Here is a 24,095-nt window from a genome sequence, read left to right as displayed (position 1 = left end):
TTTTGTGCCTTCTGTCTTCTCGTGCCTTGACTGCATTTGCTGTGGGGGAGACATTGTTAGTGCCAAATAATGCTATTACGAGGTGGCCCACCTGTGATTGTTCTGGGATTTTTTTTTTTGCCAAATTTTAAGGAATGCTTGCATGCCATGTGGGAACTGCTTAATGCAGAGTGTCTTTTAGGAGACGATTGAGATTGTTAAGAGAACCTCCTGACTTTTCAGCACTTTGTTCCCTCAAGCCAGGGCCAGCTTTTCTTGCACTGCACTAATTGTGGCGCTCCAGTTTAATGAGTTCAAGGTAATACTGTTAGCATTGGGTTTGAAATGTTTTACAGCCGGTTTAGTGTCTAGCACCTGAAATAGATGATGCATCTTCCATTTTATTTTTTTTCCTTTCCCTCTTGTTAGGAGGTTCTTAAGCAACATACCATTTCCTGATCAAGAGAGCAGGCAGGCAATCTGTTCCCAGTCTTCCACTAATACCCCTCTTGAGGGTGTTGTGGGGTTGCATAGCTTCTTATTTTCACCTCCACCGCCCTTGCATGGGACCTCTCCCTAACAGCACCTGAAACCTGCCTTGTGGAGAAATAGATGTACATACACACTTATCACCTATTGATGGTACAGTGAGCTTGTACACTGCCAGCTGTACCATTTGATGTCTTTTTTTTCTTCTATCTCCCTCTCTTCTGCTGTGGTCAGTTCTACAGGCACCATTTTGGTACCTTGCCCAAGTGGCGATTTCCCACACCTGAAGTTCAAATGGTCAATGATGCCAGGCTGCTCCCCTTGTGGGAGCATCACAGCCGAGCCCCTGACCTCAGCTGATATCAGTTGTGTCTAGATGGTCACTGGATAGCAACCAGGAGCAGGAGTCCTGCCTGATTTCCACCCTTTCCTGAAGTACTGAGGCCATTTGTAAAGCCCTAAATGCTGCACTGGCTGACATCAGCACAGACTGGGAGTCGAACCTGTGGTCTTCTAATCTGTATGGCTCAGTTACAAGCTGTCTTTACCAACTGGGCCATCAGGGCTCTCCATGATGTCTTTTTTTTGTTAAAGGTACCACAAAGCCCCTGTCCATTCTCAGACAAAAAAGGGCTGCTGTACCTTCTGCCAGATAACAGGATTTTACTGAATTTGAAGCATTTAGGGGAAAAATGCCTCATAAAATCTGAACCTGTTGTCAGTGAAAGGATCATCTTGGTTTGTTGCTTAATAAAGATCTTTGTTTCCCCAGCACTAGAGCTGAACAAGCAGAAGAAAGCCCCTGCTCGTTTCAATATTCAGTTAAAAACTAAAAAGCCGAAAGAAAAGGTGAGATTTGAACTTTCATCCTAGCTTTTTAATTCTACCTTACTTAAAGGACAACTCCAGCACATTTTGGTGTGTGTGTGTTCTCCGAGGTAACCTTTATCATTCTGGTGACATTAAAAATCATGCCACTGTTTTGAATCTTATGATTGCATTTGCCCAAGATGCTTCTGTTGGTTGCAGATATCAGGTGTTCTTTTTATCGTGCTGTTCTGTGCTTGATGAACTGCACAACAGGTGTCCTCGAACTTCCCTTCATGTTAAGGCCAAAAAAAGTCCTTCTGTTCTACCCTACCCTGGTTAGATTTTACAGTTTAGAGTTCCTAGTGCAGAGTATCGTGTGTGGAGAGAGTATGTTGGGAATTCTAGTGTGTGAAGGTCCGTGTGCCAGATTTGTGTCCTTACATTTTTTGTCTGTTAAAATGAATTAAGATAACCAAGCAGGGCTAGGACTCCTGAACTGTGCGCCTGTATTTCCAGTGTGTACTTCTGTTGTGCAAAGTTCTGTTTCAAGAGCCTGAAATTGTAAAACCTATCCGGCTACCCACCCTTATCTTGTAAGTCAATTCCCCTCTCCCACCTCACTTTTTTTTGAGGTCTAGGCCTGTCATGCATGGGTCCCTGACTAAAGAGGACTCCTAGATATCAGTGTTGTCCAGTGATGACTCACTAGAAGATGTGCACGAGAAGCAAATTGCTGATTCTTCCTAGGGTTTCACTCAGTACTTGAAGGAAAGTATCGGGTATCTTCCTGGTGTCTTCCTTAGACCATCGCATTGCGGAGAATCATCTGCGGGAAGGGGGTGGAAGTGGTGTAATGGGGTTGGGTTGGGGTGGGAGGGTGGGTAGTTCCTACTGTCAGCATTGTGATTTTTGAAAGGGACGTTACCTCCGCTGGCAGTCTTCTGTTACATTGCCAAATGTGCATTTTAATCCAGATGGTGAGTGCCATAAGCTGTTTGAATATAGGGAGCATCACACATAGGATCCTGATTGATTTTCTTTCCACTTCTCTAGCCTAGGGGTACAGAGACCAGTTGTAGCACACCAACTGCTGCCCTGGCTGAGACCAGTTGATGCAGCACAGACTGGAACTGTATGCTTTAGTCCTGCAGTAAGTAGTGGCTTTACCTATGTGGGCAGCTGAGACCAGCTTTGAAGTGTAATTCAATGCTAACTGACATTGAAGTCAGGGCTAATTTTACAAATGCATTCTCCCAGAACCAAGCCTTGCCTACTGGAAGAGCATAGCAAGAAATCGCAGCCTCACTCCCCATGATTTCTCTTATAATAATGGCTGGGATACCACGCATACAATTTCCCAATCTGCTCTCCCAGTGGGCGTGGCTCCCCACCAGAAGCGCAATTTTGTAAAATTTGCCCTGGAGTATAGTTATTTTTAGCAGACTGAAATGCCGGCACTTCTAATTCTCATCTTCAGTAAAACCTTGTCTTTCTTTCATTACTGGAAAAATGCTGAAGACTTTTCAGGTGCAGGGCACAGAGATGGCCCAAAAAAAAATGTATGTGGTGGAAAGGACTGTGCTATAGGACTTCATGACTCTTTGTTCATTTGTTGGGTTTCAATGCTTTAATGAAAGGTGCAGAGTTATTGCATACAATTCATATTCTGGACTTAATGATGCTATCCCAGTCCAGTTTCTGCACATTCCAACTCCAGAGAAGGGACACCCAAACTTTCTGTGTAGGATACGTCTGTTTCAGGTAACAGTATGGGCAGGAGATCACTGACATATCCACAGTCCCTGCTGCCTGAGCTCCTGTGTTTGAGTTTAATATTAAAGGAACAGGGTGCTATAAATACTGTTACATCTTCTCAGACTGTAAACATAATACTAACATGTTTTTCCTACAGTGGTTTGGCACGGTTGAAGAGACTTCTTCCTGGGCTGCTGTTTGTCATGCCCGCAAATCGACTCTTTAAAAAAAAAACCAGAAGGGCAGTGAAATTGCAATAAAACTGACTTGTGCAAATTTAAAAATAGCTTTCTCCCTTTTACCAAGCACCTTTTTGTCAGGACAGGTTCCTTTCAGATGTCTGCCAGTGCTGTTCTGACAGGCTGCAAGCAGGTGTGCAAGTGTGGCTCAGGTTGACTTGCTCTCCGACCTTCCCTCTTTCCCTTAGGATTAGTGTCTCCACCAGCTTGGCTTAGGTGATGTCAGGGACTGTGTGTGTGAGATGATGGGCTTAACACATGTCCTACCACTTTTGTGATGCAGCATGTTCATACAAAAACTCATTAGACTGCCAGGCTGCTTCATGCAAAGTTTCTATTGAGGGAGGACTGAAAGAGAGCAGAATCAAAGCAAGAAAGTAAGAGGAGAAAACTGAGACAGAAGAAAGATGAGAACAAGGGACACTGATCAAAGGAATAAGAAAGACAATCGGCACAGAAGTCATGGAAGTTTCAACTGAGATAGAAATGCAGAGCGGAGAAAGAAGGAAGGATGTAAATAAGTGAGACACAGGAAAAAGACTAGAAAGAGAGAGATGAGGAATTATTAAACTGCGATTACTCTTTGCAAGGAGTAAAGCTACTGTGAGTACTGGAATCATTTTTTCATATTAATTTTATGGACCCATTCATTAGAGACTTTAACCTACCCTTTTGTTCCTTCTCTCCATTAAATGAAGAGTAAACTTTCTTCTGCTTTAGATCTCAGTACTGTCCACAATCCCCTGAATGATGTGGCGTGATGCTGCTCTTGTCTTTTACCAATGGTGCTTTCTAACCAGTTGATGGGACTAGCACTGATTAGCACCCCCCACCTCCCCAAGCCCCCCCCCAAACCATCTTAGTCTCTGCTTGTTGTCATCCCGAGTACTGAGGCTGAGATTAGGAGATCCCTGTACAGAAAAGTGTTATATCACTGGTATGAGAGGTTTAAAGTTTCTTCTTCTTCTTTGGCCTCCTTGTCTCGAGAGACAATGGGTAAGCGCCTAGAGGTGGTCAGTGGTGTCAGTCGCTGTGAGGCAACTATGGAGTGACCTCTCCATGGCGCATGCCTGGGCGAATGTATGGAGGTTGAGAGTTGCCCAAGCGTCAAAACCCCCCTCTCGGCCTTTCTGGTGGGGTCCAAAGGAGTGCAGAGCACGACGTTTGGCACCGGTATGGCTGCAGGAACTGCCGGAAACATGCCAAAGGTGACACATGACCGCCTACGGGGTTCCACTCCGGATTTTCTGTTAGGGTTTACTCCCTTAGCCGTGGTCTTTTAAAAGATTAGTTATTCACTCCTTTCTTGTTTTGGGACTGTGCTGTTTGCAAAATGGCTGCTGAGGTCGAGTGACCACATAGAACCATAGCATGCTTATGGCACAGAAAGAGGCCACTCGGCCCATCGCGTCTGTGCCAGCCGAGAAACGAGCCACCCAGCCTAAAGAATCATAAAGTTTACGGGAATCAGACGGTTTACTGCATTTCAAAAAGAATTTATCTGCGTGAGGTACTTTGAGAGACGTGATGAGGAGTATATTGCTTGTATAAAGACAGCTTGGACTTCTGTTAGAGTCCGTCGGCATAAGTCTGTGGCATACAATATAAGGCAGCGGGCAAGGTGGTGGGAAGGGTGGGGTAACAAATTAAGATCAACGCTCAATATTGAAATCAAATTGGCTTCAGAGAGATTTCTTTTCGCCAAATACAACAGTGACAATGCTGTTGGACAATTACTAAAACACACAACAAATATTTGAGTGCCTCAAGGAGTTCCAACCGTTTTGAGTTGACAGATGTCTCAATCATAAGAAATAGGAGCAGGATTCAGCCATTCAGCCCCTCGAGCCTGCTCTGCCATTCAATAAGATCCTGGCTGCTCTCCTACCTCAACTCCACTTTCCTGCCCTATCTCTAGATTCCCTTAAGTGTCCAAATAGCTAACGATCTCAGTCCTGAATATACTCAATGACCGAGCATTCAGAGCCCACTGGGCTAGAGAATTCCAAAGATTCACAGTCCTCTACATTTCAATGAGAACACTTCCCACTCTAACCTCCAGTCTTAGACTACAATCATTTCTCCCCCTCCCCCTTCTTCCCCAGGCACTGATTGATTGCTGGAGTATATTCCCAGTATATGACACCTTGTCCCCAAAAAGCCACTTCTTTAGGTACAGACCCAGGCAGGGTGTAGCAACTGGCTATTCTAGCATGGGGGCCGTCACAGCCAAGCACGATTCTGTTCTGACCCAATGTCTTAGGCTGTACTACTTAACACCCTTTGTGTGAACCCAAATGCTCCTTCAGAGAACATTAAATCTCCCGATCTCTGCGCACACGTGCATTTTCCAGCAGACATCATGGGATAGAGATTAGGAGCGGGAACACTGGCTGATTTCAGCCCCTCGCCTCTCCCAACTCAGAGGCACAGAACTACATGCAGTAGCTCAACCATTAACTTTGTAACTTTCCCAGGGCGAACAAAAGAGAGACAGTGGCTCATTGCTGTGTTTTTTTTTAATTTAAGTTTGAGATCATCTACAATCCATTACAGATTGCCTTTAATTCAGATTCTAGGAGTCCAGTGTTCATTAGCCAGCTTCTGGTACATATATAGCATTTTTCACAACCTCTACATGCCCCAAAGTTCTTTCCATTCAATTCATTACTTTCGAAATCTAGACACTGTTGCAATGCAGGGGAACAAGCAGCCAACTTGTGCACAGCAGGGGACATGATCAGATTGTCCGTTTTAGTGAGATCGGTTCAGGGATAGATAACTGGCCAGGATTCGAATACTTCAAATCGTGCTGTGGGATCTTTTACGCGCACCCAAGATAACAGACACAGGGCCTCAGTTTAGTGCTTCATCCTAAAGACACCACCTCCGGGACAGTGTTCCACATACAGCAATGAGATGGTCGGCTGGTTAATCAGTGGCGCAAGGAGCAATGTTGGCCAGGGCACTGGGCAACAGCAGGTCACTCCTGCTGCATTTTGCGCCTAATATTAGGTTATATAGTAAAAGTTGTGGAACTCGCAACTTTGTAACTGAGGTGCAAGTGCTTCCCGAGTGACCCTACTCATAATTGCACATTGCTCATGACTTTCCTGTTCCAAAGGTCTATTTTGTTCAGCCCCTTTTGAGTGGCTACCAAAGAGCATTAATGCTGAGCATCAGCGTAGCACTGAAGTGAAGGTGATGAAGCACTTTATATAATGTGGAACCTCTAATTATAAATCTCTTAACTTCGAAGCTGCACTTTGCCACACGCTGTGCTTCTAAGCACATAAGTAGTGCATCGTTTATGGATTTTGTGAATGTGTTTTTGCCAGGGAATGGAATATTTTCCCACTTGTCAGAGTGTTGGTACCAAGTACTCGAGGTCAATCAACCATGCAGTGTGAGACTCTCTCCACTCTTACTGCTACAGTGTATTGCAACCTCAATGTCAGAACATTATCCCCTCACTGGTTTCACCCTCCGCCCTTGAAGGCACCTAATACCCTGGTTAAAATGGCCATTGGAGTGGCTCCAACATCCATTATCTCATTGCTACAGCAACAGCTTCCACTTGTATAGTGCCTGTAACTTCGTGAAGGGGAGATGGTGGCATCGTGGTAACGTCACTAGACTAGTAATCCAGAGGCCCAGGCTAAAGCCTTGGGGATATGGGTTCGAATCCCACCACAGCAGATGGTGAAATTTGAATTCAGTTTAAAAAAAATAAATAAATCTGGAATTGAAAAGCTAGTCTAATGGTGACCATGAAAACATTGTCAATTGTTGTAAAAACCCATCTGGTTCACTAATGTCCTTTTAGGGAAGGAAATCTGTCGTCCTTACCTGGTCTGGCCGACATGTGACTCCAGACCCACAGCAGTGTGGTTGACTCTTAACAGCCCTCTGAAATGGCCTAGCAAGCCACTCAGTTTCTCAAGGGCAATTAGGGATTGGCAATAAATGCTGGCCTTGCCAGCTATGCCCACATCCCTTGAATGAATAAAAAACATGTCCCAAGGCACTTCACAGGAGCATGGTCAAACAAGCCACTTAAGGAGGTATTGGGGTCAATGATGAAAAGCTTGGTCCAAGTTTTTAAGGAGCGTCTTAAAGGAGGGTAGGGAGGGAATTCCTGAGCTTAGGGCCCAGGCAGTTGAAGGCAGAGCACCAATGGTGGAGCGATTAAATTCGGGGATGCACAAGAGGCCAGAGTTGGGGAAGCACAGAACTCTTGAAGGGTTGTGGTGCTGGGGGAGAGTGCAGAGATGGGGAGGGGCGAGGCTATAGAGGGATTTGAGAGCAAGGGTGAGAATTTTAAAATTGAGGCATTGCTTAATCAGGTTTAAAGTTTACTTTTCCAGAATGGGTGCATGATGGAAATCTACCCCTGATACACTACTACTGTTACTGGCTCGTGGCTAGTTTGATTTGAGGTGTAAAGTCTAATTATTCCCCTTCCCTATCAGCAAGGCACTTACTTTGGCTTGTGCTGTGTCTGATGAATGGAAGTGGATTCCACTGTGCTGGTTACAGATTTGTGATGATTGAGATGAACAGTACCTGATAAAATTAAGTAATAATGATGAACTGTTACTGATACCAGGCCTGCAGTATGTACCATTAACATTGTGTTGGCAAGTGCTGGGTGCAGTTGACTCCTAAGACTATCGCAGTCTTTTCCTACAGTGGTGTGATTTTCTCATTCTTTGCTTGAGCGCTTCTCTATAGAACATTGTTATATGCTACGCCACAGAATGATGCGATATGGGTTTGTGCCTGCAATTTGCCATATGGTGAAGTCCCAGTTTGATTCAGGCCTCTGGCCATTTGCCAATTGGAGGCCAGGCACTTCTCTGTGGGAGGAAAAAGGAAATATAAAGCCATATGGCAAATAGATCTATTTTTATAAATACTGGGGTATCCTTTCCTTTTCTTGGGGAGCACATAACTGCACTGACTCCAACTTTGGTTAAATCCCACTACAGAGTAGGTTGTGAGTAGAGGGCAGAGGCATATGGAACATCAAATTGCCATGGGCCAAGTGCTATCGTTCTTGAGGCAAATTGGATTAATTCCCACTTTAGTATTCTAAGTACTGGGTAAAATGCACTGAGCAGCTTGAAACTTGCCTCCTTCCTCACCCAGAGAGTAGTGAGCCTGTGGAATTCGCTACCACAGAAAGCAGTTGAGGCCAAAACATTGTATGTTTTCAAAAAGGAGTTAGATATAGCTCTTGGGTCTAAAGGGATCAAAGGGTATGCGGCGAAAGCCGGAACAGGTTACTGAGTTGGATGATCAGCCATGATCATAATGAATGGCGGAACAGGCTCGAAGGGCCGAATGGCCTACTCCTGCTCCTATTTTCTATGTTTCTAATATGAAGTTATATCCTTATTGCTCACCAATTCTGAAGAAGGTCCCGAACCCACCTACCCTACTCTGATGGGCAATAGGCACAAGTGGAGCATGAAGCTGTTAGGGACGCAGTCAGGTCTGAATTGTCTACAGGATGTACATTCAGTTGGATATTCTGTTTTGACGATCATGAAAGTCTTTGTCCAATATTTATTCTAAAACAATCACATGCTGGCTACTGAAGCGTGAACAAAAGCTTTGTGGAGTTCGTCATGTGACCAGTGCAGTATTATGTTCTCTTTATTTACTGTCCAATTAGGATTTTCTCTTCTTTCTCTCTTTCCCCCCCCCCCCCCCCCCCCCAACCAAACAAATATATTGGTTCCATGCCAGTAGCGCTCCCTTAGATGGTACTGAAAGTTGTAATACTGATCCATGCAGACAACAAGCTCGCTAGTTCAATTCATAATCCGTCCTGAGTTAGCTTATCTGAGCAACTGAACCTCTGCAGGTGGCCTCAACACCTCTGGGCCTGGGCGGGGAAAATTGGTTGCCAGGACGGTGGGGGAGAAATACACAAAATGCCACTTGGATGTGGTTTTATTAATTGAACAAAAGTATCTTGTATGGAGAACCATTGTGTTGGAACTTCCCAATAAAAGTTGTATGCTTTTGAAAGTGTTAATCCCAAATAACCTCTCATTTAGAGATGTTTTGATTTTGAAAAGTGTTGCTTGAACATGCACTGTTTGTATAATTACTGACAAATACATTTCAACAAGAAATGGCCTTATTGATTTCATGTTTCTTGTTTTTAGGATAAAGTGATTGCTGTCAGCAAATTTGAGCCCAGTACTCTGAACCTGCTCACCCCCTTCACGAATGTCAGTTGTGGGAAACAGAAACCATTGACAGATGGAGTCCACAGGATTAGAGTGGATTTCAAGGTAGAAAGAAAAATGCGGGGACTGCTAATTCGTCACACTAATGACTGAAAATATTAGTTCTGGGAAAAGGAGGGTACAATTTAATTAATTTTGATTTATTTTCTGCTCCCCACCCCAATCCTCATGGACACACACGTGCTCTCCTCCTGCGCTCTTTCTTGGGCTCTCTGTTGCTGTGAAACCAAGGAGAAGGACAAAGGACACGGCCAGGGTTGAATAGAGTAAAAGAAAATGAATTAAATAATTTTTAGTCATCCGTATAGTACAGCATTTATTTCTTGAGTGCAGGCAGACAGCTGTGCTCCAGCATTCCATTGGTGTAAGGGAGTGCAATGGAGCAGTGAGAGTTGACTCTCCCTTCAGTTTTTTTTTTATTCGCTACTCATCCCCACCCCTTCCATACTACTTTGCAATCAATAGCTTGGCTGAATTCTCGAACTGACTGTGTATGAAATTTTTATTTATCCATGTGCCACCTCCATGAGGGCAATGCATTAACATATACTGAGATTGTGCCTGCCTTCCTGAGGGGCACTGTGTCGGGTACAATATGAACTCATGCCTGTATTTTTCATAACAGAACAAAATACATCATTGGGAGTATTTTTAGGAATTCTCACTGGCTGCCGCTGTACTTTGGTAGAAATCCTGTTTACACAGTGCTGCCTGCAGTTTCTGCTGAAGTTATGGTGGCCGATTTGGGGGAAAGTCCCTCCTCCCACGGAAATTCCCGCCCAGTGGGATAGAACGGGTCACTGCCCAGTGTAAAGTGGCGTTCTTCGTGGCTTGCTAATTGGTTCCTGTTGATCATGTGGCATGACACCAGGTCTTGGGTGTAATCCTACCTGCTGCACAGCATACATAATATTCTTCTTATGAGAGGCTGGTTGTTATAATGTGATATTTCCAGTGGATATACTATAAGAAGCAACAGATCCGGAAAGCTGTTAAGCACATTTGGTACTTAGAAGGGACTACTGAAGTCGGCAAATCTGAAGCCTAACGCCTGCAAGCTTTAACTGAAACTGTCCACCTCTGTGATTACCTGCATTTTGCTGTTTGTTTGTCTTCTAATATTGTTTTACTGATTTTGGCAGGAGGACTGTGATGTGGAAAATGTGTGGGAGATGGGTGGACTTAGCATTCTGACTTCCGTACCCATCACTCCCAGGGTGGTCTGCTTTCTCTGTGCCAGCAGTGGACATGTTGAGGTATGGTTTCCCTCTTGAGATCTCGGTTTCATTCAATTTCAGGACGGCTTCCGTTTAATAGCAAAAATTACTCGTTGCATTAGGAAAACAAATCTCATTGTTTAAGAACAGCACGCCACTACTCTGGGTTTTAGAGCATTCTGACCACAACTTAGTCAGTTAGCTTAAACTCCATGCGAGATTGAGTTTTCAGGCATACGTGAATGTAACAAAGCAGAATCTGATCTTTAAAATTACTGGGAGCATTGAAAACATGAAAATATTGTAGTAAAGAACGATCAGGGAAGTCATCGATTTCTTGTAGCCTGATGCACGTTTTACTAATCCCAGTGCAGCAAAATGATCAACTCTGTGTTTCAAGTTCTGCATAAGAGCTTCAGGTGATGTTACTGTCTGGGAGAGGATTTGGTATTCTGTGTTCACCATGCAATGATCGCACTTCCTGAATCATGTTGCTTGGATGCCACCTAAACACAAGGCTTGGACCTTTTTCCCCTTCATATGCTGATCTGCTATGCCAAGCATACAGAACCTTCCTGACCGCTGATGGACAAGGGCCAAAATGACATGAATATGATCAGCCATGAGGGGTGGGAAGATACAATGAAAGAGTTTATATATACACACATTTGGTCACATGCATGTTAGGGATTGTGACGTTGTTACAAACCTGATAGACTCAGGGGAACAACTATTACCCTTTCAAGAGTGTACTGTTTGTCGATTTATTTCCCTTTGCATTTTGTTCGCAGTTTGTTTACTGTCAGGTATGCTGTGAGCCCTTCCACCTCTTTTGCCTGGAGGAGAATGAGCGACCCCTGGAGGAGCAGTGGGAGAACTGGTGTTGTCGGCGCTGCAAGTTCTGCCACGTCTGCTGCCGACAAAATAAATCCTCACAGGTAATGGTACTTAATAGTAAGCTGTGCATGAATGTTTCAAATGGGCAGTTTGGGTTTGCACCCTATACTGGTACAAAATTTATATTTGGGCTTGATCACACCTTACTTAATGTGCAATGAGCACAGGTGACCACAGCTGATAGAACTGATCAGTGTATAGCTGGGAAGATTCTCATTGCTAACTGATGTAATCCTGATACTTTTTAGGGTTTTTCCCTTCTCCAGTCCCTCCCCCATGTACATAGCAGTGAATACAAGAATGAAGTAGATGTGGTTTAAAGATGGCTTTAAGAGAATTCTTATTTTTTAAAAACTTAGTAGACAGAAACAAACTTCAAAACCTACCTCAAATCTATCACCTGTTGCCTGAGAGTTTTATGACGGGAGTGATATGCGTGCGGAGTGGATTAACTCACAGAGTTTCATGTTTCTGTACTCCTAAGAGAACTATCGGTTGCTTTTGTCTGCTCCTGGCAAAAGCTTGTTTTTCTTCAAAGACACGTTTTCATCTCTTTCTGTCCAAATCTATGCTTTGGAATGTTTATTGTCAGATTGACAGTCACAGGAAAGTTTTCAACATAAATGATTTCTTTCAAAGTAAATATTTGCTGTTTAAAAAAAACTATATGTTTTTCTCCCCTTTTTAAGTTATCTGTTTTCTTCACCCTTTTAAGTCTTCCTGGCCATGAATGTCAGCCCAGTGGAAAGGACAGATGAATACCTGCCCTCAGTCTCTCCTGTTGCTGCCTGTGCTGCAGCTGCTAAGAGGTGAGGCCTATAGGTGTCGAGCCCTGGGATTTTCCTGTCCACTTGGCAAGTGCTTCTGCTCTGCTCCCTGTCTCCCCATTATGGCCCAGCTGAGGTCAGGGGCTAGTGAGGGGGAAAGCACATTCATGTGATGGAAGGAAATGAATGATGTCCGAATTCTCCATAGTGCGTTAGTACACTACCACGACAGCACCAGATGGTCTTTATGTAAAAAAATAGCTTATCTAGATTCTTCACGTTGATCTGTTTCTCTACCACCCCCCCCCCCCCCCCCCCGCCTTTGTTTTGGTCAGTCCGCTAAAGGTTTTGACCCTTGCCCTCTCTCAGTTCCGATTACGGGTCTGCACCTGAAATCTAAGCTTGTTTTTGTTCTTTCCCAGGCTGATGGACTTTGTGTAACTTAAGCATTTTCTGTTTTTATTTGTTCTGACTTATTCCTGGTAAATTCCAGAGTGAACTCTAATACACAGGTTAGAAATGGATTGAAAATGGAGCTGTGTTCAGGAGAATTTCCCTAAGGAAGGGAAAGAATTCTAATGATTAGTCTCTTGTGTTGAAGACTGATCATCGTGAGTAAAGTAAAACGTAATCTCTTTAAAACATTTTTTTTTATATAGCAGCTTCTTGAGTGTGGCAAGTGCCGAAACAGTTATCACCCAGAATGCCTGGGACCGAACTACCCAACAAAACCAACAAAGAAAAAGAAAGTCTGGGTAAGTTTTGTATTCTCATTTAAAGCTGTGACTCATCTTACCTCATAACTTAAGTTCCTCATATCATGGATCATTTTTATTACTCACCTCTGTATCCATTTTAAGAGCATTAATATTTTTCCTGTGATTAGGGAACTGCTAATGGAGAAAATAAACACGTGGGTAAAATAAAATGACTGTTGGGACACTATTTCCAGAGGTATTAATCAAATACACATAGTTAAATCAATTTCCTAATGCAGTTATAAAAACAAAATGCTGGAAATGTTCAGGTCTGGCAGCATCTGTGGAGAGAGAAACAAGAGTTAACGTTTCAGGTTGATCACCTTACATCAGAACTCATCAACCTGAAACGTTAACTCTTGTTTTTCTCTCTCTGCAGATGCTGCCAGACCTGCTGAGCATTAACCATCAATTTAAGTCTCTATATGTATATTTTTCCAGGTCCTTTTTATAGAGTTATAGATAAAATTGCAGATAATTAGAAACCTGAACTGAAACTAGAAAATTTGGAAATGCACAGCAAGCTGATAAGATCTGAATGATGAAAAAAGAAAGACTTGCATTTATTTAGTACTTTACACAACCAATGACATCTCAAAGCGCTTTACAACCAATTAAGTACTTTTGAAGTGCAATCACTGTTGTGATGTAGGAAACGTGGCAGCTAATTTGTGCACAGCGAGCTCCCACAAACAATAATGTTTTAATGACCAGGTAATCTGTTCTTGTGATTTTGATTAAGGGATAAATATTGGTCAGGAAGCTGGGGATAAGCTCCCATGCTTTTCTTCGAAATAGTGCCTGGTAAAGCCTTGCTGCCTGATCCGAATCCGACCAAACCCGACTCCATGTGTCGGGTCGGACTGTACTGTTTCATTTCGTATTGTTTTTGTTTTAATCTACGATTTTTTCCTGTTTCAATAATATGTTTGTTATTTTCGGGTCAGGTCGGGCATGTAAAAAAAATTAATTAATGTCTCATCCGAAAGACAGCATCTCTGACAATGCAGCATTCCCTCAGTGCTGCAGTGGAGTGTCAGCTTTTTTGTGCTCTGGAGTGGGACATGAATCCACAACATTTGCCCTCAGGGGCAAGAGTGTTACCAACTGAGCCATAGCTGACACATAAAGGTTAACATTTTAGTTTCGACCCTTTATCAGAATAGAATGAAGTCTGATGAAACTTATGCTTGAAACATTAATCTGCTTCTGTCTCTTTCAGGTGGTGACTGCTCTGTGCATTTCTATAATTTTCTGTTTTAATTTGAGGCTGCCTTAATATATTCTAATAAAGATCTCCTTCGCTGTAGATCTGTACAAAGTGTGTACGATGTAAGAGTTGTGGAGCCACAACACCAGGGAAAGGCTGGGATGCACAGTGGTCACATGATTTTTCTTTATGCCATGAATGTGCAAAGCTCTTTGATAAAGGTAAGCATGCATATTTATTTTGTTCATAGTATAATTGGTACCCAGAAGTGATTACAAGACAGCAATGAAGGGGTTCTGGTAATGTCACAAACTGAAATGCAAATTTTTTGAATATATAGTTTCTCACAGTAAGCCAGATGATATGCTGTTTCATGAGGATAAGGATGTTATACCATGTAATTCGCAATGTAGTATTCTGTTCCTAAGTGAATCTATCCCTTTAAGGCCATAAATGCTGTTATGTAAAGGCTGGCTGAGGTCACAGTTTAATTATGTCAGGTTAGAACCATGGCCTCCTTTCTCTTTTTAACAAGGTGGTTGGTAAGGTCTGTTTGTGGGAGGGTTGGAGAGTGGTCACAGTCATTCTGGCTGCTGTATCATTTAAGGTAATTAGGAAACCTTGAATTACTTCCCAGAAAGCCCAGTGATGAAAGATAAAACAGGAGCCAATCTTTATACACTTCATTAAGCATTTATTCACAGAGGTACACATTACAAGCATGCACCTCCTAAACTCAAACCCCAGTTCCAGTATGTTCCTATTTGTAAGAGCCCAAGTTAATTCCTAATTAATGCCTACCACCTACACTGAATTAAATGCAATTAATATTCAACTAACAGCTTGTACTTTACCCGATTGTTTTTTTAATACATTGTTTGTATGACACAGAAACTTAAAAATAAACTAGATAGATAAGTATGCAGTAAATACAGGTGACAGCTGATAGGTGGTTTTAAGGACATATGAGACCTGAAGTTAATCTTCAAATGACAGGAAAAACTTTGGCACCCATTATAGTGTCACAGATATTGCCCGTAATTGGATGTATCCTACATAACCAGGGTTCAGTATTTGAATTTTTACTTACAAGGGAAAGAGATCCAGCTGATGCAATTTGGGAGAGTGTTCCACAGGAGGCAGAAGTAATTGGCTCTGGTATTCCATGTAGACTTTAACTGTTCCCTTCTCTCCTCCTTACTTCATGACGTTGATTCCTTTCTGGGATCTGGCTCAGTAGGCACTGGTCATCCTCTGTTCCTTGCCCATGTGTGAGCCTCAACAGCGAGCTTTGCCAGGCTATTCCATAGAAGGGGAATCATGGATAAGCCTGATCCTACCCTTGTCAGTGCATGAACTTTGTGCTGGAGGAGGGTATTGGGATGGAATGGATAACAAATAGAATGCTTCCAGGCCTCCTCACAACCTAGGTATGTTGAGGTCACCTGTAGTGTTCTTATTGTTGCCTGTTGAGCTGAACTAACTGCAGAGACTGGGGATTGAGACCTCACTGGGCCAGTTGTTTAAGGTAGCTACTCATTGCCCAAACCATTTGAGCAGTTGGGAGGCCGTTGTTGACTTTAAAAAAAAAAATTGAAACCAATTTTTTGTTGTCATGTGCATTGGTTAAATTATGTGATTGCGATGTCACTATTGCAAAATTTGAAGTTCAGCAGGAGGTAAGCTGTGGCCAGCATTACATAAGCAGAATGGGTAGGGTGGAGGAACAGTAAGTCTAGCCCGTTCACAGTGGATAAAACCTATCTAGCATTATTCTGCGGCCCACAGGCTTGCAATAACTGAATTAGTCAAGTTCTGATTTAATTACGTGGAACTTATTTAGGCAATTTTCGTTCTGAAATTCCTTTGATTTCCCAAGAAAATCTGCACAGCAGTTATTGTGGTTATCCTAAATCTGTCAGTTGTCCATGCAATAACCTGCTCACCAGGCTTATTAGCCTCTGTTATGTATGCTGTACGGCATTGTCTACATCTAAGAAGGTCAAGGAGTAGAACGTCAGCCCGTTTTAATAAAATTATATACAAAACGTGTCAACGGTGCTGAGGACTATCAGGAATGCTGTGAAAGGACACCAGCTGTGTTGATGTAAATTGCTGTTTATTTTTAGGAAACTTCTGCCCGCTGTGTGACAAGTGCTATGATGATGACGATTATGAGAGCAAGATGATGCAGTGTGGAAAATGTGATCGTTGGGTGCATGCAAAGTGTGAAAACTTGTCAGGTATTTTAAAATGCAGGATATGTTTTTTGAAACATATGACAACCCATTAAGGAGATGCAGCGGCTGGTTGACATGTTTTTGCTTGGTTCAGATTTTGTTTGTACAGACCTTCCAGCGTAACTACTTAAAAGTATAATTACATAATCTGTTAGGTAACATTAGTCTCTCGAGTTCCTGTTTAGCTTGTTTCTCGTGATCCCAACCTGCCTAAATTTGGGCCTTTATGATGTTACACTCCCTAATATTTTTTCCTAGCACTAACAATCTTCCAAACAAAAATGCTGTTTTACTTGCCTTCTCATCGCTGTCCAATTTGCTTCACTCTTATCCTGAGTGTAGGCTTTTTTTAATTAAACAGTCAGATTCCCCTGGTCCGCTCAGAGCTTTTTGCTGGGATTGAACAGCTCTCTGCTACTTTTTTTTTAAACTTAAACTTTCAAAGAGATGAGTTTTTAAAATCAGAAGGCATGTAACTCTTAATTGAGTAGGGTTAGTAGCTTGAGATTATTCCCCAGTATGGATTTCTGCATGTTTGCCATGTTTCTTAGTTCTAACTTCCTTTGTTTTTTCTTCCTTTTGTTTTTTTCTGCTGTGCTGTACAGTGCATTACCTATTTTTGTTGGGTAAGGGTTATGGAACCAAGCGGGTAAATAGATTTCTAGTTCAAATCAGCCATGATCTAATTGAATGCAGAACAGGCTTGAGGGGCTGAATGAACTCCTCCTGTTCCTATATAGGATTTCTTCTGCAAATATTTGCAGTTGGATTTCTCTCAAGGAGGAAAAACGATGGTTGTGTTTACATTTTTAATCAGAGATCAATGTGCAAAGCTACAGTGATTGTTAGGAGGGGGTAGTGTCACAGATATAACTTTTTTGGAGGGGCTTTCCACACAGATTTGACATTACCCCCTGTCATGAATTTTTAAGGATAGGACACGCTCACTTGTACCAATGAGTTCGCTCATCCTTGATTATGGATGAACAGACTTAAATCATTTTGTAATTCATATAAATATAGTAATGGACAGAATGGTCAGCTGACTCAAGGTAGGACCATTCACATTTCACTACCTCAGAAATTGTCCTAACATGAATCCTGTGCCATTTATGGTTGGTACAAGTACAGGAACCAATTTAGTGAGTCTCTGAGCAGATGCTGCATCTGTATTCAACTTGTGTTGCATGTGAACCATTTCATCTTATCCCATTCTGTTCTACAGCATCGTTATTTTAGTGTGAACTTGTCCTGTTTTTCCATAAGTGGCTTTATGCTACCCTCTATGCCTCCCCAGTGCCCCCCCCCCCTCCCCCCTTATGCTTCTAAGGCTCAGCCATGTCGCATGAAATAGGCCCCTTACAAGATACAGGGGTTTGTGCAGGTGTGACTGTCCAGCTGATTTTCCCACCCTCTCGTTAGTAATACATAATGGATCAGATTGGCTAGAATCAGCTCAGTTCAGCTGACAGAATTAGAACTGCAAAGCCCTATTTTCTAGCGCAGTGGGTAGCTGCTTCAGTACCTTGCACCCATTCCCTCACACTGCTGTCTTCATATGTGTATATGCCGAAGACATTTAGAAGGATTAAAATCATTTCTGTGAAAAGTATGATGAAGTTGTTGCATCACACTCAGAAAATATTGGCTTCCCAGCCATGACATGTTTACCTTTGCTTTTATCATCATCCAGATGAGATGTATGAGATCTTGTCAAATCTTCCAGAAAGTGTAGCATACACGTGTATAAACTGCACAGAACAACATCCTGCGGAATGGTGGTTGGCACTAGGCAAGGAACTGCAAATCTCTTTGAAGCAAGTCCTGACTGCACTGCTAAACTCTAGGACTACAAGCCACTTGTTACGCTATAGGCAGGTGGGTCTGAGCTGCTGCTTCACAACAGTGTCAAGCAAAGCATTGTAAAGGCATATTTTACATTGTTGGGAATGCAGGCATGTGGCTTCCTATTCATATTGTTAATTGCCAATTCATAATGTTAAAACTGACTCCTTTATTTCAACAGCTGAATTGCATAACATCTTAAATGAGCTGAGCAGATTATTCAGTGCATGACAGAGCCTTGTTTGCTTATGGGATATATCAGAATCTTGAGAGTGTTGTTGTCAAGGACGCTAATGACTAATAAACTGCATTGCATAGTTTTCCCATTGAGTATTGCATAACATATCCCATACTTGCTAGTCAAGCGAAAGTAAAACGTGGAATAAATTAGACTCTTGGTAGAATGAATGTCAAAAAATGTTTCCAAATGTTGCCTGATAATAGCTTTAACTATATAATGCATTTTAAAAAAGGGAGACCAAATTAGACATTATGTGTCTTGTAAGATTCTCCATGAAAAATCGCATAATCGAACTAACTTGGTGGGCAAGTGACCTGTTTTCATGATGTTTGTTTATTACAAAATGGTATTGCCAAAGTGTATGAAAGAATCTAGGATGTATGATCTTTCCTGTCCCTCCACCCGACCCCCAGTTTGTTACTTTCTTTTCGAAAGTACTGATTTGCTGGATACCATTCCACAGGTCACCACTCTCCTGTCTCTTGGTCCAGCAGCCACTCTTACGTGGTGTGCACCTGGTCATTGAATATCTGTAGGTATTTGATGTGGAGACCATCAAGGTCCTATCATCATTTGCCATCTAGATATACTTAACAGCAACAAAAAGTAACTGGATATTATTCAGGGACAGAAATCCAGCTGTGCTTTTCTTTTTCTCCCTCTCCAGTATGGAAATGTACAAGCCTATTGTAGTTTCCCACCCTCCTGCCTGACATTAGTGCAGACTGAGAATAAAGCCTTGGCCCTTCCAGGTCTGCCTTCGTGTCCGTTTAGGTCAGTTGGTAGCACTCTTGCCTCTTAAGGTAGAAGTTTGTGTGCTGAGGACCCACTCCAGGAATCTGGACTGCACTGTTGGAGGTCCCCTGCTATGGATAAAAAGTTAAGCCGAGGCCCTGTCTGCCCATTCAAGTGAATATAAAAAGGTTCCATGGCATTATTTGAATAAGAGCAGGGGGTTTTCCTCACTGTCCTGGCCAGCATTCCTTCCTTGATCAACTGGTCATTGATCTCATTGCTGTTTGAGACACCTTGCTGTGTGCAGTCTAGCTGCTATATTTACCTACATTACAATGGTGATACAGATCAAAAAAAGTGATTTATTGGGTATGAACGTCACTGGGATGTCTTGAGACTTGTTCTCGTTATTTTATATTTAACTGTCTGTCCCTATGGAAATTACCTTGACTCTAGTGGGTTTCTTTCTGTTATTCCTGGTAGCGATCAGGAGTTTTCAGTACGTAATTATGGATATTGACCCACATACACCAAAACACTGCATCACTGGTTTCCTCAAATGTGTGAAATGTCTTACGCATGCCGGAAGAAACATGTATCCGCGTTGCCCACTTCATGAGGATTGAAAAGTCACATTGTCTGCGGCAAGAGGCTAATTGATTTTAGATGTTACTTTTTTTTAAAGAAGTAAATGGTGGCTGTGATGGTCTAACGATTTGCAGAAAATATACAACCTTATCAGTGTCTGTGATGAGTAACTGGAGAGGAGAAGTCAGCGTTGGAATATAGGAGCAGCAGTAGGGCATTTAGCTCCTTGATCCTGTTCCACATTCAGTGAGATCACAGCTGATCAGTGATTTAAATCCACACACCTGCCTTTGCTCTTTATCCCTTAGATTTTTGTTAACCAAAAGGTGTTATCAGTCTCAGATTTAAAATTAAAATTGATCTAGGGTGAATTGCTGCTTGTGGAAGAGAGTTCCAAACTTCTATTGCCCTTTGAGTGCAGAAGTGTTTCCTAATTTCACTCCTGAGGTCTGGCTCTAATTTTTAGACTCTGCCACCTAGTTCTAGACTCCCCAACCAGCAGAAGTAGTTTCTCTCTCTCTCTGCCTATTTGTTCATCTTAATATCTTGAAAACTTTGATCAAATAGCCCTTAACCATCTAAATTTCCTAGATTATGTAATCTGTCCTTGTAACTTAACCCTTGGAATCCAGTTATCATTCTGGTAAAGCTACACTGCACTCCCTGTCAGGCCAATTGGGAGAATATCTAACAAACTAGTAACTAGGAACTGAGAGTTTTGCACTCATGCTGTATTGGTTGCATTCCACATTAGTCAGATGACTAATTACGTCAAGCATTCAATTTGGATTATGCAGTGCATCATGGATCTCGTCTCATTTCATTTCTCAGGATTTCGCAATTGTTAATGCGGATGACTGCCTTATTACCTGATTTAGTTAGCTAGATTTGAAGTTTTCAGCAAACCAAAAGTTGAGGCAGCTGATAGGAGGTGTGAAAAGTGATGTAGCTGAATCCTGCCTGCTTTCTTTTTACCAGGCAGCTAAACCACCTGATTTAGATCCAGAGACAGAGGAAGCTGTCTCAGCTCGAAGCTCACCTGAAGGCCCTGATCCCCCAGTTCTTATAGAGGTAAACCAGCAGGATGAACAACCTCTTGACCTGGAAGGTATAAAGAGGAAGATGGAACAGGAGAGATACCACTCGGTGGTAAGGTTGCCTTTTATTTTGCCCACCTAGGTTTGCTAGAAATATGTTTCGACTAACCTGTAGCCCACAAGAAAAAAATTTCAGATTACCCATAAGTTAAGTTCAGCATCATGAAATCTCTGCAGCATGAGTCACTCTCCTCTGTAATTAAAGTATGCTATTTGTTGGAAAATGCTTTAATGTCTGACTGTCTACTGTTGTGTGTTCAGCTGGAGTTCAGCGATGACATTGTGAAGATCATCCAAACAGCGATGAATTGCGATGGAGGGCAACCTGAAAACAAAAAAGCAAATAGTATGGTCAAGGCATTCTTTATACGGGTAAGTGAGAAAAGAGGGTGGTTTATCTGCAGTTTGCAGTGTCTCCTGTTTTATCTTGAGACGACGTTAATGTTGCAGTATTAAAATTGTAAGATGCAATCAGGCTGTGAAAATCCTGTCTCTTGGCAACCAGCAACAACTGTCGAAGGCTAATCACAGCAACTAAATTGTTCTTTCTGTTGCTGAGCAATCAAATGTTCCATCTTAGTCCTAATTTTGTTGGCTAGAATATTTCAGCACTTTTTTGAAACCATTGAGATCCAGTCGTCCTTCAAAGATTTTTTAAGTTTTAAAATTAAGGTATTTCATTTGTGACCTGATCTTTTTAACTGGTGGGGAATTCATCCTACTGTTGCAGGAGACGTTTTGTTGAAGATAGCCGCAAAATAAAACCCTAAAAATAAATATTATATCAGTGCTGAAAATGCTATTGTCTAATTAATAACAGAAAATGCTGGAAATGTGTAGTCGAAAGTTAGCAGGACAATATATAATCAAACTAAGTTTGTACAAGGCTTTGGTACACCTGCACTTATATCCAACTTTGGCCCTGCCATGTGTGCAGAGCATCGATATCCTGAAGAAGGTACAGAGGAGGCCAACTAAAATGCTTTATAGTCTTGGGACTCTTTTTAAGATTGGCCTGATGAATTGGGCTTGTTTTCATTGGAGCAGTATGTGCTTAAAGGATGGGATATGATTGAGGCTTTTAAAATTATGAAGGGATTACACACTGTCTAGGATTATTCTGAAGAGCAAAGACAATCTGCAGATTCTTTTCTCACTGTCTGCTTAAACATCTCTGTTGTGGAAAAAGGTTCTTATTAGTAATAGCAACAGAAATAATTACTAGTGAATACAGAAAAAATTTGAATTACAGAATGTTCAAGTCACTGCTCGCAAATGGACAAATTTGTTGACCTCTTGAGCCTCCTGTATGCCCTTTGGGTTTCCAGACCCCCATTTGAAACCCATTCAACCAGTTTCGGACCAATTTACTTGGTCAAATTTGGATAGGAGTGCTGTTTAAGAAGACTTAAAACGTAGTGGCCCTTGCATTGACCCTTTTAACATGGAGGGCGAAAATAGAACAGCAAACTGAGGTCAACCACACATTCATAATTTTTGACTTTGTTTGGCATCTACACATTTGGTTTTGATATACGAGTTTGTCATTAAGCTGTGTGACTTTACACCATCACGTTTACAGGAGCATGGCTCAAATTGCTTGACTTTGCTGCTATTCCTGTACGCCAGTCTTTTCGTATGGTGGGGGGCCACATTACAATTTTTGCCCTACATAAGGGGCTGGTGAGCAAATTTCAGAATGATAAAGGCATTCAAAATTTATCTTGCTATTAAAACAACCAATTGCCTTTTTGTGAAGAAGCTTTAAATAATTAGACTAATTTATTGATTTACTTTCTCAACACTATATTGAACACCGATTTACTGACGCACCTGGTGTTGGTTTTACTTGCATAAGTAGACAATCTGTGCCCGCACGCTTGATGTAGTGAAGCAGAGTATTCTGGATAGATGCCCATCTGTCAGGAGAGATCTTGATCTCTCTCCCTCCTCTCCCTGTGCATGCTCTGTGTCTTTCCTGCCCCCTTTCCCCCCGCCCCCTTTGACAAAGATCTCTCATTGTCTTAAAGGGTGTAGCAAAAAAAGCAGGTGCTGGAAATGTAATTAATTGAGTTCCTGGACAGCATTCTATCTCTCAGTACTTGCGTTTATTTCTTCTGTAGCAAATGGAGCGTTTCTTCCCCTGGTTTCGTGTGAAGGAGTCCAAGTTCTGGGAGCCCAACAAGGTCACCCCAAAGTGAGTACTGTAAGAATACTGAATCAATTTTACAAAAGAGGTTTGAAGCTACAAACACACCCTTTGCCAATATTTTGAAGTTTTCATTATTTGTGCAATTGGAGGTGAGGGTGAGATCTGGATAAGAGAATCTCAATTGGGCATGTTGAAGGAGATTGGATTCTCAGTCGGGACAAGAATACAGGCTTGAATCTTGATCAGGAATGTGCATGGATATCTGAATCCGAGTTAGGGACATGGAGATGTATACATATCAGAATCTTAATTGGACAACATTGTAGATCTGAATCAACAGAAGGACATGCTGAAAGGCTGAGATGAGGTAGATGGAGTGGGAGGAGACTCGTGATATATAAACACCAGAACCGACTACTTGGGCTGAATGAACTGTTTCTGTGCTGTATATTCTATGTAATCAGAGACTGGAATGGAGATTGATAATCGGGGATGGGATGGCTTGTCTGGATCTTAACCGGGGACAGTGACCAGATGAAAATTGAAATCTGTAAGGGGCCAGAATGCATTTCTGTATCTTAATATGGGACAGAATTGGAAATTGCTATTGTAGTTGGGCATTTTGAGCACAGGTCTGAATCTTCCATCAGGTACAGGGACTAGAATGGAGTTTGCAATTTCATTCAGACAGGAATGCATTTCTGAATCCCAATATGGTACAGAAATGGAGATTGGCATCTCAGTTGGACACAGGCAGGAATGCAGATGTGAATTTGAATTGGGGTCAGGAATGCAGATTTGAATCTTACTCAT

At 42.1% G+C, this 24,095-nt stretch overlaps 1 protein-coding gene across 3 annotated transcripts in view; it reads left to right on the top strand.

Moving 5' to 3' along the window:
• The window catches only part of kmt2a (lysine (K)-specific methyltransferase 2A), a 143,151-nt gene that overhangs the window by 58,379 nt on the left and 60,677 nt on the right, over positions 1-24,095 (top strand). For 2 of the 3 annotated variants that reach the window (XM_068054096.1, XM_068054098.1), the window contains exons 8-18: positions 1,241-1,317; positions 9,452-9,580; positions 10,678-10,791; positions 11,544-11,690; positions 13,076-13,171; positions 14,485-14,605; positions 16,514-16,627; positions 18,318-18,502; positions 21,012-21,182; positions 21,392-21,502; positions 23,254-23,327. In XM_068054096.1, the coding sequence (XP_067910197.1) occupies positions 1,241-1,317; positions 9,452-9,580; positions 10,678-10,791; positions 11,544-11,690; positions 13,076-13,171; positions 14,485-14,605; positions 16,514-16,627; positions 18,318-18,502; positions 21,012-21,182; positions 21,392-21,502; positions 23,254-23,327 (1,339 nt within the window). The remainder of the gene's footprint in view (positions 1-1,240; positions 1,318-9,451; positions 9,581-10,677; positions 10,792-11,543; positions 11,691-13,075; positions 13,172-14,484; positions 14,606-16,513; positions 16,628-18,317; positions 18,503-21,011; positions 21,183-21,391; positions 21,503-23,253; positions 23,328-24,095) is intronic. The other variant, XM_068054097.1, reaches the window with a different exon arrangement.

This window comes from Heterodontus francisci, chromosome 22 (assembly GCF_036365525.1).
Source record: "Heterodontus francisci isolate sHetFra1 chromosome 22, sHetFra1.hap1, whole genome shotgun sequence".
NCBI classification, from domain to species: domain Eukaryota; kingdom Metazoa; phylum Chordata; class Chondrichthyes; order Heterodontiformes; family Heterodontidae; genus Heterodontus; species Heterodontus francisci.
Note: the sequence above shows the minus strand (reverse complement) of the source record. Positions and strands in the feature narration are given on the sequence as shown.